At 35.2% G+C, this 19870-nt stretch overlaps 1 protein-coding gene across 2 annotated transcripts in view; it reads left to right on the forward strand.

The window, feature by feature from the left end:
* CERKL (ceramide kinase like) overlaps positions 1 to 19870 on the forward strand; it is a 141090-nt gene that overhangs the window by 32190 nt on the left and 89030 nt on the right. For both annotated transcript variants that reach the window (XM_061433883.1, XM_061433872.1), the window contains exon 2: positions 19499 to 19741. In XM_061433883.1, coding sequence (XP_061289867.1) covers positions 19499 to 19741 — 243 coding nt within the window. The remainder of the gene's footprint in view (positions 1 to 19498; positions 19742 to 19870) is intronic.

Here is a 19870-nt window from a genome sequence, read left to right on the forward strand (position 1 = left end):
TAGAATTTTACTTTTAAAGTATATATCAGATGACTTCTTTCTTCTGCTCAAAAACTTCCAATGACATCACATCTTTTTCAGGCTAAAATCCAGAGTTCTTTCTGTACCCTACATATGCCTGCATGGTCTGCCTGCTTCCAGCCTTTATATTCTTGTGTTTTACCCTCCCCGTTTTCTTACTAACTCCAGCCACATTTGCTGTTTCTGGAATATACCAAGTATGCTCTTGCCACTGGGTCTTTATACTTTTTTCTCTTGCTCAGCAACCCTGGGAAGCAGTTATGTGAAAATTCAGCTATTAACCGATTTTGGAAAGCTAAGAAGCGGCGTATGTTTATATGTATGTAACACTCACAACCAGCCTCAGGTAGCATTGAATATTCAAACATTGATATTTTTTGAGTGAAACATTAAGAATATCTATGCCAAGTGGTATGAATAAAGACTTAAAATCTCACTGTCAGTTCAGGTCCAATTTTGGGACAAAATGAGGTCAGTTCAGGTTTTGTTGCCAAATGATTCACGAAAAAATAATCTTCAGAGCTTTGGGGATTTTAGAATTGCAGATGAGAGATTTTGGATCAGTAACAATACATGGCTTGCTCCCTTATTTGTTTTTTTTTTTTTCAATCTTTATTCAATGATCATTGGGTAGTCAGGGGAGATCTCTATCTAATAGGCTTTTCTCTTTTAGAGCAAGTTTGGCATGTGGAAAGTGTCCAGTTAAAAATTGTTGAAAGAAGAAATGAATCTCAAATCATTTTTCACTCAAATAAGTATTGTTTAGGAGACAGTGTGACTAGTGTAAGAATAGATGACCATTATCAAAAACAAAGCACTGTTTGATTAGTGATAGTTAAACACAGATTAGTATTTGAAATATCAGAAATACTTAATGACTGAGTCATCTGCTGACACAAAACCCATTATCTACTTTAGTGCCTGGCAGCCTAATCAGTTGGACTCTGTTTCATTGACCTGTTATTGACTTGTCATATAACTTTGTCGGTTTTTAGTATAACTTCATCTTCTTTTGATCATCGCCCTGTGTCTTAGAGCGTTTTCATGCAGTTGATCAAGGATATTGCCACTAATTAAATGTAAATACAATAAAAAATTTTGACACTGATAATATATTTAAAGTATCATGTATGAAATTAATTGAAAAGTCCAAAACTTCCATTAAAATCACTTGAAACTCTAACACTCATTTATAACCCGTATATGAATGAAATCACTTCTCTCTAAAGAGAATGTGAGTAGTCAAGTGCTGTAATGGTGTTTGTCTTAGTTTTGGTTGAGTATCCACAGAAGAACGTTAGGTGTTAGTAGGAATTATTGTAGTACCACTTTTCCTAGTGTTTCTCCGACAAGAAGAGTTTATGTCCTTTCAGAAATTAATCATTTTTCTCTTCTTTCAAGCTTTGAGACCATAATTGTATTTAAATTGCTAATCTGTTTTGAAGGATACATAATAAATTGCTTAACATTTATATCCAGTCAAATTTGTAATTTGTATAACACTTGCAGAACATTTGGAAAATTGAATATAAGAAAATGGAAGTGTTATTAGAATTGTACTGTATTTTAAAAAGTTGGCTCCCAACCTCCAGACTGAAATCCTTCTTCAGTCATGAATTTTTATTGCTTTTCTCTCATAGACTAGATAGAGCAGATGTGGTTTTATTTTTTAATCCACATTACAGGGAGAGCTTTTTTGTTTGGGTTTTATGAAAAGGATTTTATTTTTTATGGTAGTCATACTTCGGTTGCTTAAGAAAATGCTATTTTAAATAGAAGTAGTGACTTATTTGCATCCTTAAACTTAGCAAACATGCCTTAAGTAGTCGGTGTTTTTGAAGGCCTTTATATCTGATCACCATGGCTGATATTCAACAGTGCTATTAAACGAAATAAACATAGATGCCTCTTCTGCCGCAGAGGCACAGGTGGACATCTTGGTGGCAAGCCTCATGCAGTGTGACACATGGCACAGCCCGACATGGGGCAGAGAGCATGCAGCTTGAAGCAAGAGTCGTCTTATGTATACTGCGCTGTGGATCTGTGTTTTTCTGTGGAACAGGCATCATTCAAGATGTTTACATAGTATGGTATTTGTTTTTTTTTATCAAATGTTTCTTATAATTTCTTAAAAATAGTCAAAACCTGATCAGCACAGTCTATTTACAAGCCAGAGTTCCTCCACCCTGCCCCTTGCTATCTATATAAATGATATTTTTGACTCTGTCCTTTATAATGTTGGCACCCTGTGCATATTGGATGTAATCAGGGCTGAAAGGAAACTTGAATCCATCTGGAAGCAATAAACTTTTCTAAAAGACTGCACAGTGTTATTTAATCCTGTGACTTCTTACTGTGAGTGAAATTAAGGTTTGATGCAGTTGTGTCACATCGTATTGATATCAAATTTATCTTTCTAAAAAAATTACTGACTGTAGTATTATAGTGCAGTGGAGAAGATGGCTTGCTTTAATCCTACAGGCTATTTTGCTTCAATTACATGTTATATGGTGTAACTAAATACATACTTGATCAAAAATGTTGTTTTCTCTAGAAGTTTCACATTATCAAGTCATACATTTTTACCTTTAGCTTTGACCTTTTATCATAGTACTACTTGTGGTACCTTTTGTCAAAATCATGTAGTGCATAATAAGAATTATTATGATGAAAGGCATGGAGAAGAAACTGTTATTTTAAATTTCTTTAATTGAGAGCATAGCTGAATAAATACCATATATGTAGAGTGTATATATAGAACACTAAGGTCAAACATTGAGCTTATTTTCATATCAGATTCTTTGAATCAATATCAGGCTTTTTCAGAAAAAAAGTAACTTCTAACTTCTACTCCAAAATAGCTTTTAAAATTTCATTTCAAATAGGTCGTAGAAGATCATATTTAGTGTGTGTAGGAGCCTGTATGGTATCAACTATCTAGCATAATTTATTGTTTTTGTATGTGTGTTTATTAAAACGTAGTTTTTTTATTTTTACATTTTGCCTAAGTCCAACTGAAAATAAATGTAAAAGGATATTTGACTACGTTATATTGGTAACTTCATTTTAATATTTCTTTTGTGAATCAATTCGCACTGAATTTACTCATATAGAGCTTTTGAATGCCAAAAATAAAGCAGAAACCTAACAATGTTTGTCAAGTATATGCTTTTAATGGTGGAAATGAAATAAAGCCCCACATCACCCATGTGCCTAGCATATTAAAAATAAACATGAACTTTGTCTTGCAAGTTATTAAGTTGGATTTTTAATAAAACTGATCAGCTATATTAAAATATTTCACTTTTCCTTTGTCTCCACTAAGTCTAGGCCTGCAAATATTTTTAGAATATCTCAACGTGTATTTTTTGAGATGTAATTAACATGTAACATATATTAGATTTAGATTTTAACACAATTCAATATATATTTGATATGATCACCACAATGTTTAATTAACGTCCATAACCAAATATAGTTTCAAAATTTTAATTTTTGTGATGAGAACTTTTAAGATCCACCTTTCAAATATGCAATAGAATATTATTAATTATAGTCACCATGCTGAGTGACTGTATCACCATCCCCAAGACTTAAAACTGGACATTTTTACCTTTTGACCTTCCTCACCCATTCTGCCTACCCCTTTTGCCTTGCCTCTGGTAACCACCAGTCCATTCTCTGAGCCTGTGGGTGTTTTTTTTTTTTTTTTTTAAGATTTTTAAAGATTCCACATACAAGTGAGATCATACAGTATTTGTCTTTCTTTGACATTTCACTTAGCATGATGCCCTCAAGATCCGTCCAAGCTATCCCAAAGGCAAGGTTTCCTTTTTAATGGCTGAATAATATCCCACTGTCTGTGTCTGTATGAGAAACATTTTCTGTATCCATTTATCCATCAATGGACACTTAGATTGTTTCCATATTTTGTCTATTGTGAATATACTTGTATTTAAGTTTACTTTTGTCTGTTCAATACAAGTAGCTTCTGGCAATTTCTTTTTATTTTCTCCCCTTGTTTCCTTCACACACACAGTGGTTCCTTGACCACAGGTGTGCCATTTCTATCATCCGGAAGGTAGACTAATGATAAGTTCAAGTGTCCTGAGGCTGGTTAGGTGAATTTCTTCCAGTTCATTTTGGATGATCAGGATGGTGGCGTTCTGTTCCCAGCTGTTTTGGCTCCTCAGATGAACTTTCCTTTCCTGGTACTAAGATCAATCATTATCAAGTGAAAATTATTACCTCAGTCTCTCATGCAGTGGTTCTACTTCCTTCCAGCAATACAAATCTGCATGTGCTAATTTCAGATAGCCTGGATTTAGATTGGTTATTCTGAATACTTTTTTGGCTTCTTAGGATCAAATAATGACAGTCTTAAAGGTAAAACTGAATGGGAGTGGTATTAAAGTGAGCCTTTTAGCGTCTCTCAGTAGTCAAACCCTTTAAATTATTTGGAGGGTTGAGGGGAACTTCACCATGACTACTATGAGATGATGGGGGGTGGGACCTGCATAGGTAGGGCATTGATTGCTACTAATGGTGGAGGTGAAAACCAACGCATTATGACTGTCTTTGAGGGCCTCAGAAGAAAAGAGTATCAGTGAGTCAGCTTGGACTGTGAAATATAAGGGCATTTTACCAGGCAGGAAACCTATACACAGGCGTTGTCCTTAGATGCTGACAATAGAAGCCATCATTGTGGCTTAGTCCTGTTTCTACAGTCCAGTAAGTTCCAGGCCAAGAAAGATGAAGAACTCCTTAACCTTTGTTTCTCTTAGAAACAGTTGTCCATGGAGATTGCTCTATTAATATTAGCATTTTAACACAGAAGTGCCTGGAATGTTAGTGTTCAATCATGTTAATGAAATAAATTTTTGAATTTTTTCTTAACTATTATAGTCTGATCCTTCTCTAATCCCTCTCCTGTTGCTATTTTTTTAAACCACCATTTAACTTATGTGGGAAACAATATATGTAACTTAAATTCTCAAAAAGCTTTGAAGGGCCTTTGTGCCTTCACCTCTGTGAAGTTAGGAACCTCTGATATGTGACTAGACTTCAGCTGAGTAGTACTGGACAGTAGGAATTCAGAGGCACTGGAAAATGAGGAATGTTTCTTGGAGGAGGGGCTCCATGAGCTCTGACAGATGGTTAATGTTTGAAAAGACTAGAGTCAAGAAGGCCTTCCATTTGTTGGGAAATGAAGGAGCAAAGGTTCAGAGGTTGAAATGCATACACCATCATTAAGATATTAACTGATTGATGTAATTGTAAATACAGTCAGTAGCAAACTTTTATAGGACACCTAGCCTTGTTTGAAGCATTGAGCTGAGGTTGGACTCAGAGATTAGAGATGAGGAGGGCAGTGAAGATATTGTTGAAATGAATTACTGAGAATTAGAAAAAGGAAGACTGATCACCATACTTCTGAGGTTCATGGGGAATCTGCACAAGGATCATTTAGTAGCATATATATGAACTATAATCCTATATGAATTGATATACATAACTGAACTGGTAATGCCAAAAAAGACTAGATTATAAGATTAAGATGAATTAATTTTTTATTTTTTAAAAATGTATTTATTTTAATTGGAGGCTAATTACTTTACAATATTGTAGTGGGTTTTGCCATACATTGACATGAATCAGCCATGGGTGTACATGTGTTTCCCATCCTGAAACCCCTCCCACCTCCCTCCCCATCCCATCCCTCAGGGTCATCCCAGTGCACCGGCCCTGAGCACCTTGTCTCATGCATCGAACCTGGACTGGCAATCTGTTTCATATATGATAATGAATGTTTCAATGCTAGTCTCTCAGATCATCCCCCCCTTACCTTCTCTCACAGAGTCAAATAGACTGTTCTATACATCTGTGTCTCTTTTGCTGTCTCGCGTATAGGGTCATTGTTACCATCTTTCTAAATTCCATATATATGCATTAGTATACTGTATTGGTATTTTTTGTTCTGACTTACTTCACTCTGTATAATAGGCTCCAGTTTCATCCACCTCATTAGAACTGATTCAAATGTATTCTTTTTAATGGCCAAGTAATATTCCATTGTATATATATACCACAGCTTTCTTTTCCATTCATCTGCTGATGGACATCTAGGTTGCTTCCATTTCCTGGCTATGATAAACAGTGCTGTGATGAACATTGGGGTACACGTGTCTCTTTCAGTTCTGGTTTCCTCGGTGTGTATGCCCAGCAGTGGGATTGCTGGGTCATATGCCAGTTCTATTTCCAGTTTTTTAAGGAATCTCCACACTGTTCTCCATAGTGGCTGTACCAGTTTGCATTCCCACCACCAGTGTAAGAGGGTTCCCTTTTCTCCACACCCTCTCCAGCATTTATTGTTTGTAAACTTTTTGATAGCAACCATACTGACTGGCATGAGATGGTACCTCATTGTGGTTTTGATTTGCATTTCTCTGATAATGAGTGATGTTGAGCATCTTTTCATGTGTTTGTTAGCCATAAGATGAATTAAGCTTATATTTTCTGTTGGTCTCTAGAATAGTATTTATGTTGGTGCAAAAGTAATTGCAGTTTCAGACCCTGAATTTTAAGTCACTATAACTGGGCTCAAACACATCTTTATTAATCAAAATAGGAATCACTACAATCAGCACATTTTTGCCAGTGAGAAATAACTTTACTCCTGTAGCAAAAAAATTCATGTTTTGGGATTTGATGAACTCTTGGAAAGCATTTTCTGTGTTGTCCTGGTTATGAAAGCATTTTTACTGCAAAAAGTTGTCAAGATGCTTGAAGAAGTGGTAGTCGGTTGGCAAGAGGTCAGGTGAATATGGTAGATGAGGCAAAACTTCGTAGCCCATTTATTCAGCTTTTGAAGCGTTGGTTGTGTGGCGTGAGGTCAGGAGTTGTCACAGAGAACTGGGCCCTTTCTGTTGACCAGTGCTGGCTGCAGGTATTGCAGTTTTTGGTGCATCTCATCCATTTGCTGAGCATACTTCTCAGATATAATGGTTTAGCTGGGATTCAGAAAGCTGTGGTGGATGAATTTGGCCTCAGACCATCAAACAGTGACTGTGACATTTTTTTGGTGCAAGTTTGGCTTTGGGAAGTGCTTGGGAACTTCTTCTCCGTGCAACCACTGAGCTGGTTGTCACTGGTTGTTGTGTAAAATCCACTTCTTGTCACATGCCAAAATCTGATGGAGAAATGTTTCATTGCTGTTGTGTAGAATAAGAAAAGATGGCACTTCAAAATGATGATATTTTTGATTTTCGGTCAGCTCATGAGGCACCCACTTATCAAGCTTTTTCACCTTTCCAGTTTGCTTCCAGTGCCAAACAGCCATAGAATGGTCGAGGTTGAGTTCTTGGGCAACTTCTCTTGCAGTTGTAAGAGGATCTCTCAGTTAGTCGTTGTCAACTTCTGATGGCCGGCCACTATGCTCCTCATCAAGGCTCTCGTCTCCTTTGCAAAACTTGTTGAACCCTGCCGCAGTACACATTCATTAGCAGTTCCTAGGCCAGGTGCGTTATTGACACTGCTAGTTGTCTCTGCTGCTTTATGACCCATTTTGAACTCAAATAAGAAAATCACACAAATTTGCTTCTTGTGTAACATCAGTTCATTAGCAAAAGACATAAATCGAGGAATGCACCTTAAAATGATGTGTACGTAACCACATTTGTTTAAGAATGTATTCCGATATCAAATGGCAAAGTTCAACAGTGCAAAACCACAGTTACTTTTGCACTGACCTAAATACCATTCTCAGAGACTGCCCATTTATGAATGTTTTCCCTAAGGAGTAGAAATGTACGTAGATGTGTAAAATGACAGGGACAAATGTATAACTAGATAATACAATCAGGTAATACACAATTCCAAGAGATGCACATGAGTGCTCTTACTGAAGTGAAGATGACAAAACCCAAACAATTGCATGATAAACTTATGCTATAGAATATGAAATTTTGAATTGCTCTTTTAGTTCACTAGGTTTCATATGTAGTAGGGACTTGTTGCACAGTCTAAAAAAATTAGTGGTAAAATCTTAAACATACAAAATGATGAAAGATAAAAATGCATAAATCATGACATTTTAAGGCTGCATTTTCTTAAGCTTAGGCCTGTCTTCATAATAGTATAGATAGGTCCAGAGTTTCTTGAGTGTTTTTAGTCTTGGAAGCCCTTTACACTCTTAAATTGTTGAAAACCACAAAGAACCTTTGTGTATATATAATACCCCTGATATTTACCATGTTAGAAATTAAACATTTAAAATATTCATTAAAATAACAGTAATAAGTCCATTGCATTTTAACATAAATAATGTTTGGACTAAAAATAACTATTTTCCAAAACAATTAAAAAGTCAGTGTCATCTTCTTGACTACAGTTTGCAAATCTTTTTTTAGAAGACACAGTGTTCCTTAATAGAAAGATTTAATAAAAGATAGCTGAGTTTTCAAGATTGCTTCTGCCTTCAGTTTGTTGTGAATGTATTTGTTTTTGTTAAAGTATATAAGAAAAATCCAATTTCACACAGATATTTGTTTAGAACAGGAAAGTATTTTAAATAATGTTTTCAGGTAATTGTGGATATTCTTTGATACTACAGTAAAACTTGGTAAGTGCTAATTTCTTAAATGTTAGTTACATAGCAGAATCTGTAAACATATCAGTTAACCTTCTGTAGTTTGCTATTTGAAAATTTGTTGGTCTGTCTTGCACTTTGAGTCTTTAGTTATGCATAATTTTATAATATCCTGCATTGAGTATTTGGAAAAAGTGGTCTACTGAGTTATATAGAGCTTCCAAATGTTGACACATTTAATTATATAAATTTTTAAACTATCAGATATATTAACATCACTGCCAATATCAGCATAAGATTCTTTAAATACTGGCAAGCTGTCAAGCTCACCGTGGCAGATACAGGTTTTACAAAATTCTGATTTTTGCTTGAAAGTTAGAATTTTGTCATTGACAGCATTCTTAGTTGTTTTGCTTGAGTGACTGGCTCACTTTGCTTAATTCCCAGAAAACATTTACCAAATACTCATACTTGCATATAATAGTTTTTTAGTCCCATCTTTCAAGCAAAAATGATTTTCTGAACAAAATCGAGCTAGTCACAGCGTGAATGGTATGAGTTCTTTTCCTGAAGAGAACTTTCATTTGTAGCTGAAATGCTTTTTTGTACAGTTCCCATATCACACATAATACATATAAAAAAGAAATTACTAAAGGGTAGAGATTTTTAAAAATTAGAGTGTTACTGCTTCATCAAGGACAGTTAAGTGATATATATATTTTTAAACTGTGAGTTTGAAGTGATGAAGAATGCTACAATTATTAGTGAAATTTAGTGTCACTTCCTTGATTCCTGGTGACACCAGATGTTTTAACCACTATTCCCTTTTCAAATGTCAGCACAGTGAAAAAGGCAAATAACATCTTTAGTATTATTATAAAAATCATTTTGATCCTCTATACCTTCTGAGAAGACATGCTGAGGATATTTAAATGGTTGCCCTAATTTGCCAATTTTGCCATTATTTGTATAAAACAACATTATAAGTATGAACATTTTATTAATGGTATAGATTTAGGGAAAAAATTGATTTCTAAGAGTTTGCTGTTTGGAACATGAGTTCCAAAAATAGAGCTTAGAATAGAAATTTGTCAATAGAAAGTTTCAATTATACTATTATACTGTAGTATAATATATTATACTATATAATATATGTTATATATAATATATATTATATATATTCAATTATACTATACTAAATTTTAAATTATACTATTTTTAAATATACTGAATTTATGTGGTATTTGTGATTAAACATAGACTATGTAATTTAAAATTGTTATTGTCACTTTGTAGCATAGACATTCAATGTTCTGAATAAAGAATTATATATTTATTGTCTATATTTCAAATAATCAAAACAAAGAATAATATTTAAATTATTTGACTAATCAGTTCATTTTGGACTTTATGCAAAAGTACTTATGTATCTTTGGGCACTTAAGTTCTTAAGAGAAGTCCCTAAGCTGTTTATACATGATAGAAATAACTAGAAGTAAGTGGGAAAAAATTGCAGATGGAAATTGAGCATTAATTTTTTTATTTGGTATGACAAAAATGTGACTTTTTGGTATTCTTTTACAAGATAATTCTATTTCTTGTCATTCTTGATAAGTGTTTATATTTAGGAACTTAAGCTTTTATGCTAACAAATGTTAAGTCAGAATTCTTGAGGATTGTAATGCACTGTGATGGTTTTCAGTAAATTACTGGAGCAGCCCTATTTATTTAAACCCTGGTTTAACCTGATTATTAACAATTAAATTGTGTTTTCTTCTTACAATTAAAGTGTATTCAAATTTATTGGTCCCTTGCTTCACAGATTTATCTCAGTATGTGGTGTATTCAAACAGAATTTTGTATTTTTAATTAGGGGATTAGATAAGTAATTCTGAAGAGCCAAAAAAAAAAAATTGTTAGACATCACATTGCTTAACCATCTAATATACCATAAGTGTGTGTCTGCACTCTGTTGTGGGAGCTGTCTATCAGGCAGGCTTGTTTTTCGGGCAGTATTTTAAAGAGTGGACATGTGCAGGAACTGTGATCACAATTAGCGCCAAGCAGATAAATCCAGCTCTAATCCTGTTTACGGTCTGCATCAGACAGATGTGCCAAGATTGATTTAGACAAGCCCTGGGCTTACAGTAATATTTTTAAAAGTGCCATTCACTGTTCTATTTCTGTTAAACCTTTGCTAAATATTCTTAAGTGTTGTTGGTTTTACAGTTCTTGTTAGCCACCCTAACCTACTTTAAGCAGGTCCTGCTTTGCTCTCATGCTGACAGGGTAACCTGCCAGGAGAGGTTATCTTTATTCCCTGTAATTAAATTGACTTTTCCCCTCAAGAAAATACAACAATAGGAAGTGGGTGCTGAATTAAATAAATAGCATGATATCCAATAGACATATACTTAAATCCCATGCTGGAACAGATGGTCCCCAGCATCTCTGTAAGTAATGTGAGAGGACAGTTAATGTTCTGAAACAACTAGCTATCACCAATATGATCCTAATGAACCAATAGATTTCAAATAATAAACCACATGCCACAAAGAAAAATTGCATATCATCTGTAAGGTTTTAATGCTCCTAAACTGGAAAAAAAGTCTGTAGATGATTTTCATGTTTTTCTAATGTTATCAAATATCAATTTATAAAGTTTAACTTCATATTTTTTACCAATAAAGGTAAGTTTTAGCATTAAAGTAAAGTTACATTTAAATTATATCCCCCCAAGTATGTTTAAAAAATTTTTTTAGCTCCTCTTTTACATACTTAGGTTGTGCATGGAAATGTGGCTTTTGCATACAATTATGAAAGCATTTGCTTTTATTCATGGCAGAAACTGGTTATCCTGTTAACAGAGGTTGCTGTGTGGTGCTGGAAGTGGCTATCTTACAGATGAACAATTAGGCAGAGATAAAAGACCTAAATATGTTTCAGCATTTATAAATAAAATAGTTTATAAACCAAAAGCAGTATTTTTCTGATTCACATAGAGAATAAGAGTCTGAGTCTTTCTTAAGCTTTTATTTATAAAGAGGTATAGGTAAGTGGTTGATTTTAATAGACCCCAAAATAATAGTCTTCACTCTGAATATGGTTTCTTTTTTTCTCTTTAATCATATTTCTCATCAATATTTGTATTTTCTAACTGTGTTTCAAAGAGTTAAGTGTTTTGGTGTGGGGGTAGAGGGGAGACAATGACCTTCTTAGATTTTCAGCTTATCCTCTCGACATCTCTAGAACCTTCAGCTCACTGGGGGTTAGCCTGAGGGCTCTCCACCTAGAAACCTGAGGCCCCTTTGGCCTTAGCTCTCTTTCAAGTCTTGGAAGCCAGTGTCCTGCTACCCGACAGAGCCAGCTGGTCCACTGCTTATATCTTAAGAACTTCAAAAACAAAACAAAGACACAGACAAGCACCATCTAATCTGATAATGGATAAACAATGTTTAGACAGTTCCGAGCCACTCCCGTGTTCTTGCCTGGAGAATCCCAGGGACGAGGGAGCGTGGTGGGCTGCCGTCTATGGGGTCGCACAGAGTCAGACACAACTGACGTGACTTAACAGCAGCAGCAAGCCATTAAATAAAACCATTTTAAATTCAAGCTCACACAATTTTAATGAGTTTTATTCCTAAAGACTATATTCAGAAGAAAACAGTTTTCTATAAAACTAGTTATATACACATCTTCGCATATGTTAGGAAACAGTTTTGTTTAAAATCAGGTGTTTCCTGTGATTAGAGAGAACTGGGCTGATTTACTCATGTTGTGTAAATGACTGACGTTGAAGAAATGAATAATAGACCAGAATTTCTACGTAGGAAATTGGCACCTGAGAGATTCCTATAGCTGCTGAGGAAAATAGAGTGCTGAAGAACATTTGTCTATTGTTAGAAATTTGAAAAGCAAGCAAAAACTATTTTATTCACAAATCAATTTTATTTTCATTTCAAATGAAAACAAAATGTTTCTGTAGTGCTTCCTCTTAGCTTCCTCTTGTCACACTGGCGAAGAGATCAGGCATGTGAAAACCTCAAATGTGAATCTGTAGGCAAATGTGGGAAAAGGTTAGAAGTCTGAGCAGGGAAAGCAGGAAATACCATTCAGAGTTACAGGCCTTTTCAGAATTTTCAATTCTGTCAGCTCCTGGTTGCTAGAGTCTAACCTTCCATTTCCTTGAAGCTCACCATGAAGTTTTGAATGAAGTACAGTTGATGCTTGAATAACATGTTTGAACCACGTTTGTCCACATATATGCAAATTTTTATCAGTAGTAAATGGTGCTTGTTTGCATTCTTGGACGTGGAACCACGGATGGGAGGAACCATGAATATGGAGGGATGGCTATAAGTTATATATGGATTTTTGATGACACTTGAGGATGTACCTTTAAACAACCCTGGGTTGTTTAAGGATCAAGTCTACTACTCGGTTAAGACACACGAGTGGTTTTGCTGTTTTCCTAGGATCTAGTTAGAGGCAATGGCACCCCACTCCAGTACTCTTGCATGGAAAATCCCATGGATGGAGGAGCCTGGTAGGCTGCAGTCCATGGGGTTGCTAAGAGTCAGACACGACTGAGCGACTTCACTTTCACTTTTCACTTTCATGCACTGGAGAAGGAAATGGCAACCCACTCCAGTGTTGTGGGCTGCTGTCTATGGGGTCGCACAGAGTCAGACACGACTGAAGTGACTTAGCAGCAGCAGCAGAATAAAAAACAGATCCAGAAGGTCAGATGGGTGTGTGTTTACTTCAAGAAGGTCCTTACTTCTGTGCAGTGTTGGTAAGGACCAAAGTACTTGGATTTAGATCTTGGATCTGGCTCCTACCAGTTGTATGACCATGGACAAGATACTTAAATGCTGTGGCCTGAATTCCTTCTTTTTAGGAAAAAGCGTCTGCCTTGGGTAGTGTAAGGATTAAATGAGATAATAGATGTTAAGTGCTGAGGGCAATGTCTGGCATATAGCACATGCTAATTAAATATTAGCTTCCCTTACATTTTAGAAAATGGGATTTTAAAGATTAAAATGAATAATATGATCAGGAACTATTTTAGGATGAGCAAGAAAACCATCTTTTTCAGTTGATTACAGAAATATTTCCATTGTAGGAAAATTAGAAATTCATATACGCAAACTAATTCACAATCTCACTCTCCTTCCAAGTTTTCATATGCATCGTCATACATATGTGCATATGGAAATACATTCCACATACATTATGCATTCAATAAATATATACAAAACAGTAATGGAAATGTGGTACACTGTTTTAGACACTTTTCTAGTCAGATTGCTACACTTTAATGGCTGAATAGCATTATAGTATATGAATATGCTTCATTTTCCAAAACCAATAGTCTGTTAGGTCACATTTAGGTTATTTCCAAGTTTCACTCAAATAATGCTTGGGTAAGCATTCTTCTAGCTAAATTGTGCATATTATCTATTCCCTTAGGATAAATTCCTGGAAGTAAATTGCTCGATCAAAAATATGCATATTTTAAAGCATTTTCCCTTTTCTCCTTTTAAGAAACTGATAAAATATAATGCTGATTACAGAAAGGAAGGTTTATAAGTAAAAATTAATGTTATACTCCTTTATATCTATGTTTTCATTGATAACTACTGTTTGTTGTATGTTTTCTGTGTGGATTATTTTCTCCTTTTAATGAAAGTGAGATCAGCCTCTCAGATTATTGTCATTTGCTTTTTATTCCACTTACTCATACCTCAATATGGATGTCTTTCCACATCAACACACAAAGATCTAATTTTCTCATTGTGAGTTGCAGATTATGATTAAGCAATTCTCCTATTGAAGAACATGAATACTGCTTCAAATAGTTTTGCTATTATAAATACTGCTGCAATTAACATTTTGAAATCTTTTGATAAGTATTCCCAACTTGTTCTCCAGCAGTTACCATTTTTGCATTCCCACCGGCGCTGGGACTGGTTCCCTTTGCCCATACCATCAATGAGCGTTATTTTTGATCTTGTGCCAATCTAAAAGGCAAAAAGTGGTATCTTGTTGTTTTAATTTGCATTTCTTTGATTACTAATTAGATTGAACTTTCTCATATATTCATTGGTCAATTTGCATTTCTTCTTTTGTGAAATGCCTGCCTGTGTCTTTAATGTACTTTTCCACTGAAGTGTTTCTTTTCTTGATTAAATAGATTATTTAACTGTCGTATGTTGCAAATATTTCTTCCCAGTTGGATTTTGTTTATGACTTCTATTTATGGGTCTTTAGGACCTTATTGGCATTGAATAACCTTTATGTTATGCATCTCAGTCTCTGTCTGCCTTTATTGCCATACTATGGCTTTACTAGTTTATGGTTATATAAAGTTCTTTGTAATCTAGAAATATTGGTGTATATCATGAAACAGAGATCTAGTTTTTCTTTTCTTTTTTAAAGATGAACCAGTTCTAAATCATCTTTTACTAAATATTCCTCACTGATTTTGGATACTACCATTATCACATTTGTGACTTTTAAAATATATGCAAATATTTCTTTGGACCATTCATTTATCTATTTCTAGATGTTTTAATTATTATAACTTTATATTACCTGGGTGGTATGTACTTCTCCTCATTACTATTAAAACATTTTTCTTCATTATTTATTCCAAGGAAATTTACAAATCATTTGATAAGGTTCCTTGCTCCTTACATCAAAGAAAATACCATTTAGATTTTGACTGGAATTGCATTATAAGTAATTAATAATGAGAATACTAGCATAAAAATAATGTAATCTTGGAACTTGATATGCCTTCATTTGTCTCTCAATTTATTTTGTACGGCCTTTTCTACCCAAACAAGTCCAGGATCATTTTGATAAATTTGTTCCTAGATAATAATTTGCATGGGGTCTCTTTATCCCCAATATTCTTTCTTTCTAGCTATTGATATATTTGTAACCAGCTTCCTTATTGGCTATTCTTATTCGTTCTAATGATTTCAAATAGATTCTCTGGGGTTTTTTGAATATATTGTGATACTGTCTATAAATAGCACAGTTTCATCTCTCCCTCTAGCCCTTCCACCATCAGTTTTTATTTAATTTTCCTTGTGTATGATAGTGACCAGAATGTTGAGAATAGTAAGAGTAATATTAGGTATTCTTGCCCTGTTTCCATAAATTCTACTAAGTTGGATCTTGGTTGTTGTTTCAGTATCTTTAAATTTGCAATTACAAGAGATTTTAAATAGGAATAGTCATTGAATTGTTTACTGCCAAAGTAAAGTACACATGGCAAGGAATTCAGACTATAATATAGGACTTGTGAAAAAATATATATTTCATCCTTTTCATTTTTTTCCCCTCAGTGATCCTTGCCTTCCTTCCTACCTGACCCCTTTGGAGGTCTTATTTGTTGTATGTTTGATTACATAAAAATTAATGTGAGACACAAGCTTATAATGAATATTATAAGATTGTTCTCACTTGCTCAGTTGTATCAGACTCTTTGCTAACCCATGGACTATAGCCGACCAGGCTCCTCTGTCCATGGGATTTCCCAGGCAAGAATACTGGAGTGGGTTGCTATACCCTTCTCCAGGGGATCTTTCAAACCCAGGGATTGAACCCTTGTCTCCTGCATGGCAGGCAGATTCTTTACCATCTGAGCCACCAGGGAAGCAAGTTTAGGCGATATACATACCAAAATTGGAATACCAGACCATCTTACCTGCCTCCTGAGAAACATGTATGCAGGTCAATAAGCAATGGTTAGAACTGAACATGGAACAACAGACAGGTTCCAAATTGGAAAAGGAGTACGTCAAGGCTGTATATTGTCAGCCTGCTTATTTAACTTATATCAGAGTACATCATGCAAAATACCAGGCTGGATGAAGCATAGGCTGGAATCAAGACTGCTGGGAGAAATATCAATAACCTCAGATATGCAGTTGATGCCACCCTAATGGCAGAAAGCAAAGAGGAATGAAAGAGCCTTTTGATGAAAGTGAAAGAGGAGAGTGAAAAAGCTGGCTTAAAACTCAACATTCACAAAACAAAGATCTTGGCATCTGGTCCCATCACTTCAAGGCAAATAGATGGGGAAACAATGGTAACAGTGACAGACTATTTTTGGGGGCTCCAAAATCACTTCAGATGGTGACTGAAGCTATGAAATTAAAAGACACTTGCTTCTTGGAAGAAAAGCTATGATCAACATAGACAGCATATTAAAAAGCAGAGATATTACTTTGCCAACAAAGGTCTGTCTAGTCAAGGCTATGGTTTTTCCAGTAGTCGTGTATGGACGTAAGAATTGGACCATAAAGAAAGCTGAGTGCCAAAGAATTGATGCTCTTGAACTGTGGTATTGGAGAAGACTCTTAGCTATTTGGACTGCAAGGAGATCCAACCAGTCAGTCCTAAAGGAAATCAGTCCTGAATATTCATTGGAAGGACTAATGCTGAAGCTCCAATACTTTGGCCACTTGATGTGAAGAACTGACTCATTGGAAAAGACCCCGATGACGGGAAAGATTGAAGGCGGGAGGAGAAGGGGATGACAGAGGATGAGATGGTTGGATGGCATCACAGACTTGACGCACATGAGTTTGAGCAAGCTCCGGGAATTGGTGATGGACAGGGAATCCTGTCATGCTGCAGTCCATGGGGGTCACAAAGAGTGGGACACAACTGAGTGACTGAACTGAAGCAAAAGATGGAATTTTATATCTTGCCTGTAGGAGGAATGTTAGGCAGCTAGTAATTATCCATTCTGCACAAATATATAAATAAATTCTAAATTTTCATTTATGTAATATTCTAATTTTATGTTAAATGTAATATTCAATAAGATCTAAATTTTAGGGGAAAAAACTTCTAAGCATAATATTTTTCTCTCCAGTGCAATTATTAAAAAGGAAAGCACATTTCTATTATTTCCTCTACCTTAGTTCAAGCCTCGTAGACTGGTTTCCACTCCTCCAATGTCTCATTCGTGTTTTCTAATCTTTATCCTGATGACATAATCATCTTTGCTAAACTAAATTGCAGTGTTACGGTGAAAAATGTACAGCACCTTGGGATCAATGCACAATGAGCAAACTCCCGAGTGTAGCATGAAGATTTGTCATGGACTCATGATAAATCTGGACTCAGACTTCCTCTTTTGCACCTTTTTGGGAGCCTTCCCAACTTCAGTTCAGGTGTCCTCAGCCTTTAGGAGAAGGGGGGTCCCACCACATCCCCTGGGAAGGGTCTTGATTAAGAGAGTAAGTGTTCCAGGTGAAGCATTAGGACAATGAATAACAAAAAGTTTTAATCTTTGTTCAGGATTAAAACATGTTGAATCTCTCATATATGCACACCTTTTCCTCTCCCACTAGATTTGAATAAAGAACCAAGTTCAAATTCACTGGCAACCATTGTACAATGATGGAAAGGACCATATTTAAGATGAAGCCAAGGTTCATGAAAGAAATACCAAAATACAGTGGGCACAGCACACACTGACACGTGTGCTTGTATGTTCTGCTAACTTCTGTCTACTCTCACTCTTCTGCTGTACACAGATCTGACACGTGTGCTTGTATGTGCTGCTAACTTGCCTGTCTACTCTCACTCTTCCGCTGCACACAGAAATTCATTGTTTGCCTTCTCATCACCGACTTGATGGACATGAGTTTGAGTGAACTCCGGGAGTTGGTGATGGACAGGGAGGCCTGGCGTGCTGCAATTCATGGGGTCGCAAAGAGTCGGACACAACTGAGTGACTGAACTGAACTCTGTAAAAGTGTCCAGTTCAAATTCTTTTCCTGGGTTTTCTGATAAAAATTCATATGACCCTCTGAGACACCAGAATTCTTTTATGTATATCCCAATTATATCTACATTAAATATCTATTTTAATCCCAATAAATAATGGCCACTCAGGAGCAGGTAGTAGAACTTCTCTCTCTTGCATTCTGCATAGTGTTTAACACAAAGCTTTCAACAGAAGTTTCTTGAACTGAATGATATATAGTAATAGCCATGTTAAACTGTTTTGGATACTAAATCAATGAAACAAAATAATTCAGTGTATTTATCTCACTTTTCATTGACTCCTAACGTGAATTTCAAACTTTTCCTTCTGCTAATCCTTAAAAATCTTCAGGGAAAGAAACACGAGGTCTGAATCATTTCTTTTTCTTATAAACCACCTTCAAGGAAGCCAAAAGCCACAAAGATCAAAGATTAATTCCTTCACTATAATTTTGTTTTGATTCAGAACCTTCATTGCAGTAGATGCCTTTTCGGGTATCTCCCACAAAGATTATTGTTATTCTTCTTTAATTTCCTTCTATTTCATCCATCAAGTCATGAGATATAAGTTTATAAACAACAGCAACAACAGCATAGTGAGATTCAGGTGGATCTTTCTTTTTAGATTGGCAGGAATTCATTGTTTTCTACTCACAGTAATCTCACCATTTCCTTTTTGCACATGCATCTCTACCAAAAATGTACATTTTCTTTCCCTTTCATTTTGCCTTCAACAGCCTGTCTTAAACTCACTTCTGTTAGTGAATCCTTTTCTTTCCATTACTTTACTCTGTCCCTGTAAGTAACAGGAAGCCTCTTGCATGATACTAATTTATTATTACTGAAATGTTGCTTTGTTTTTGTTCCTGGAATTCTTCATGCATTGAATATGTGTGGCAGGGACTCTCTTCCATTTTTTTCTATCTATGGGATAATGGACCTAATTTTTCTTTTTTTCCCTCCTCATCTCATATAGGACTTGACATAAAGCATAATCAGATGATAAATATTTTTGAGTTTTTTCACTATTTATTATTCATACATACAAGAATATAAACACAATGGTTTTGACTTGAAATTTTAATTTCTTTTCAGGTGATTCCAAGTATGATTTTCTACATAAAGAAGAATTTGTTGAACTCAAGGACATATTCTCTGTCAAACTGAAACGGCGTTATTCAATTAAACAGCAGGGAAGTGGTACTTTATTAGGAATCACTCTCTTCATATGTTTGAAAACAGAAAAAAATAAATTAAAGGATTCTACACTTGATCTTATTAATTTAAGTGAAGACCACTGTGACATATGGTTTAGACAGTTCAAGAAAATTTTGGCAGGTAAGTACTCCTTATGGAAATTTTTAATGAGTCTCGTTTCCTTGATGTAGGTTATTAATCTAAACATGGTATCATATTTATCAATAACCCTTAATTATATTGAGGTTGTTTGTTTCTATTTTGGACTTC

Source organism: Bos javanicus, chromosome 2 (assembly GCF_032452875.1).
Source record: "Bos javanicus breed banteng chromosome 2, ARS-OSU_banteng_1.0, whole genome shotgun sequence".
Taxonomy (NCBI): domain Eukaryota; kingdom Metazoa; phylum Chordata; class Mammalia; order Artiodactyla; family Bovidae; genus Bos; species Bos javanicus.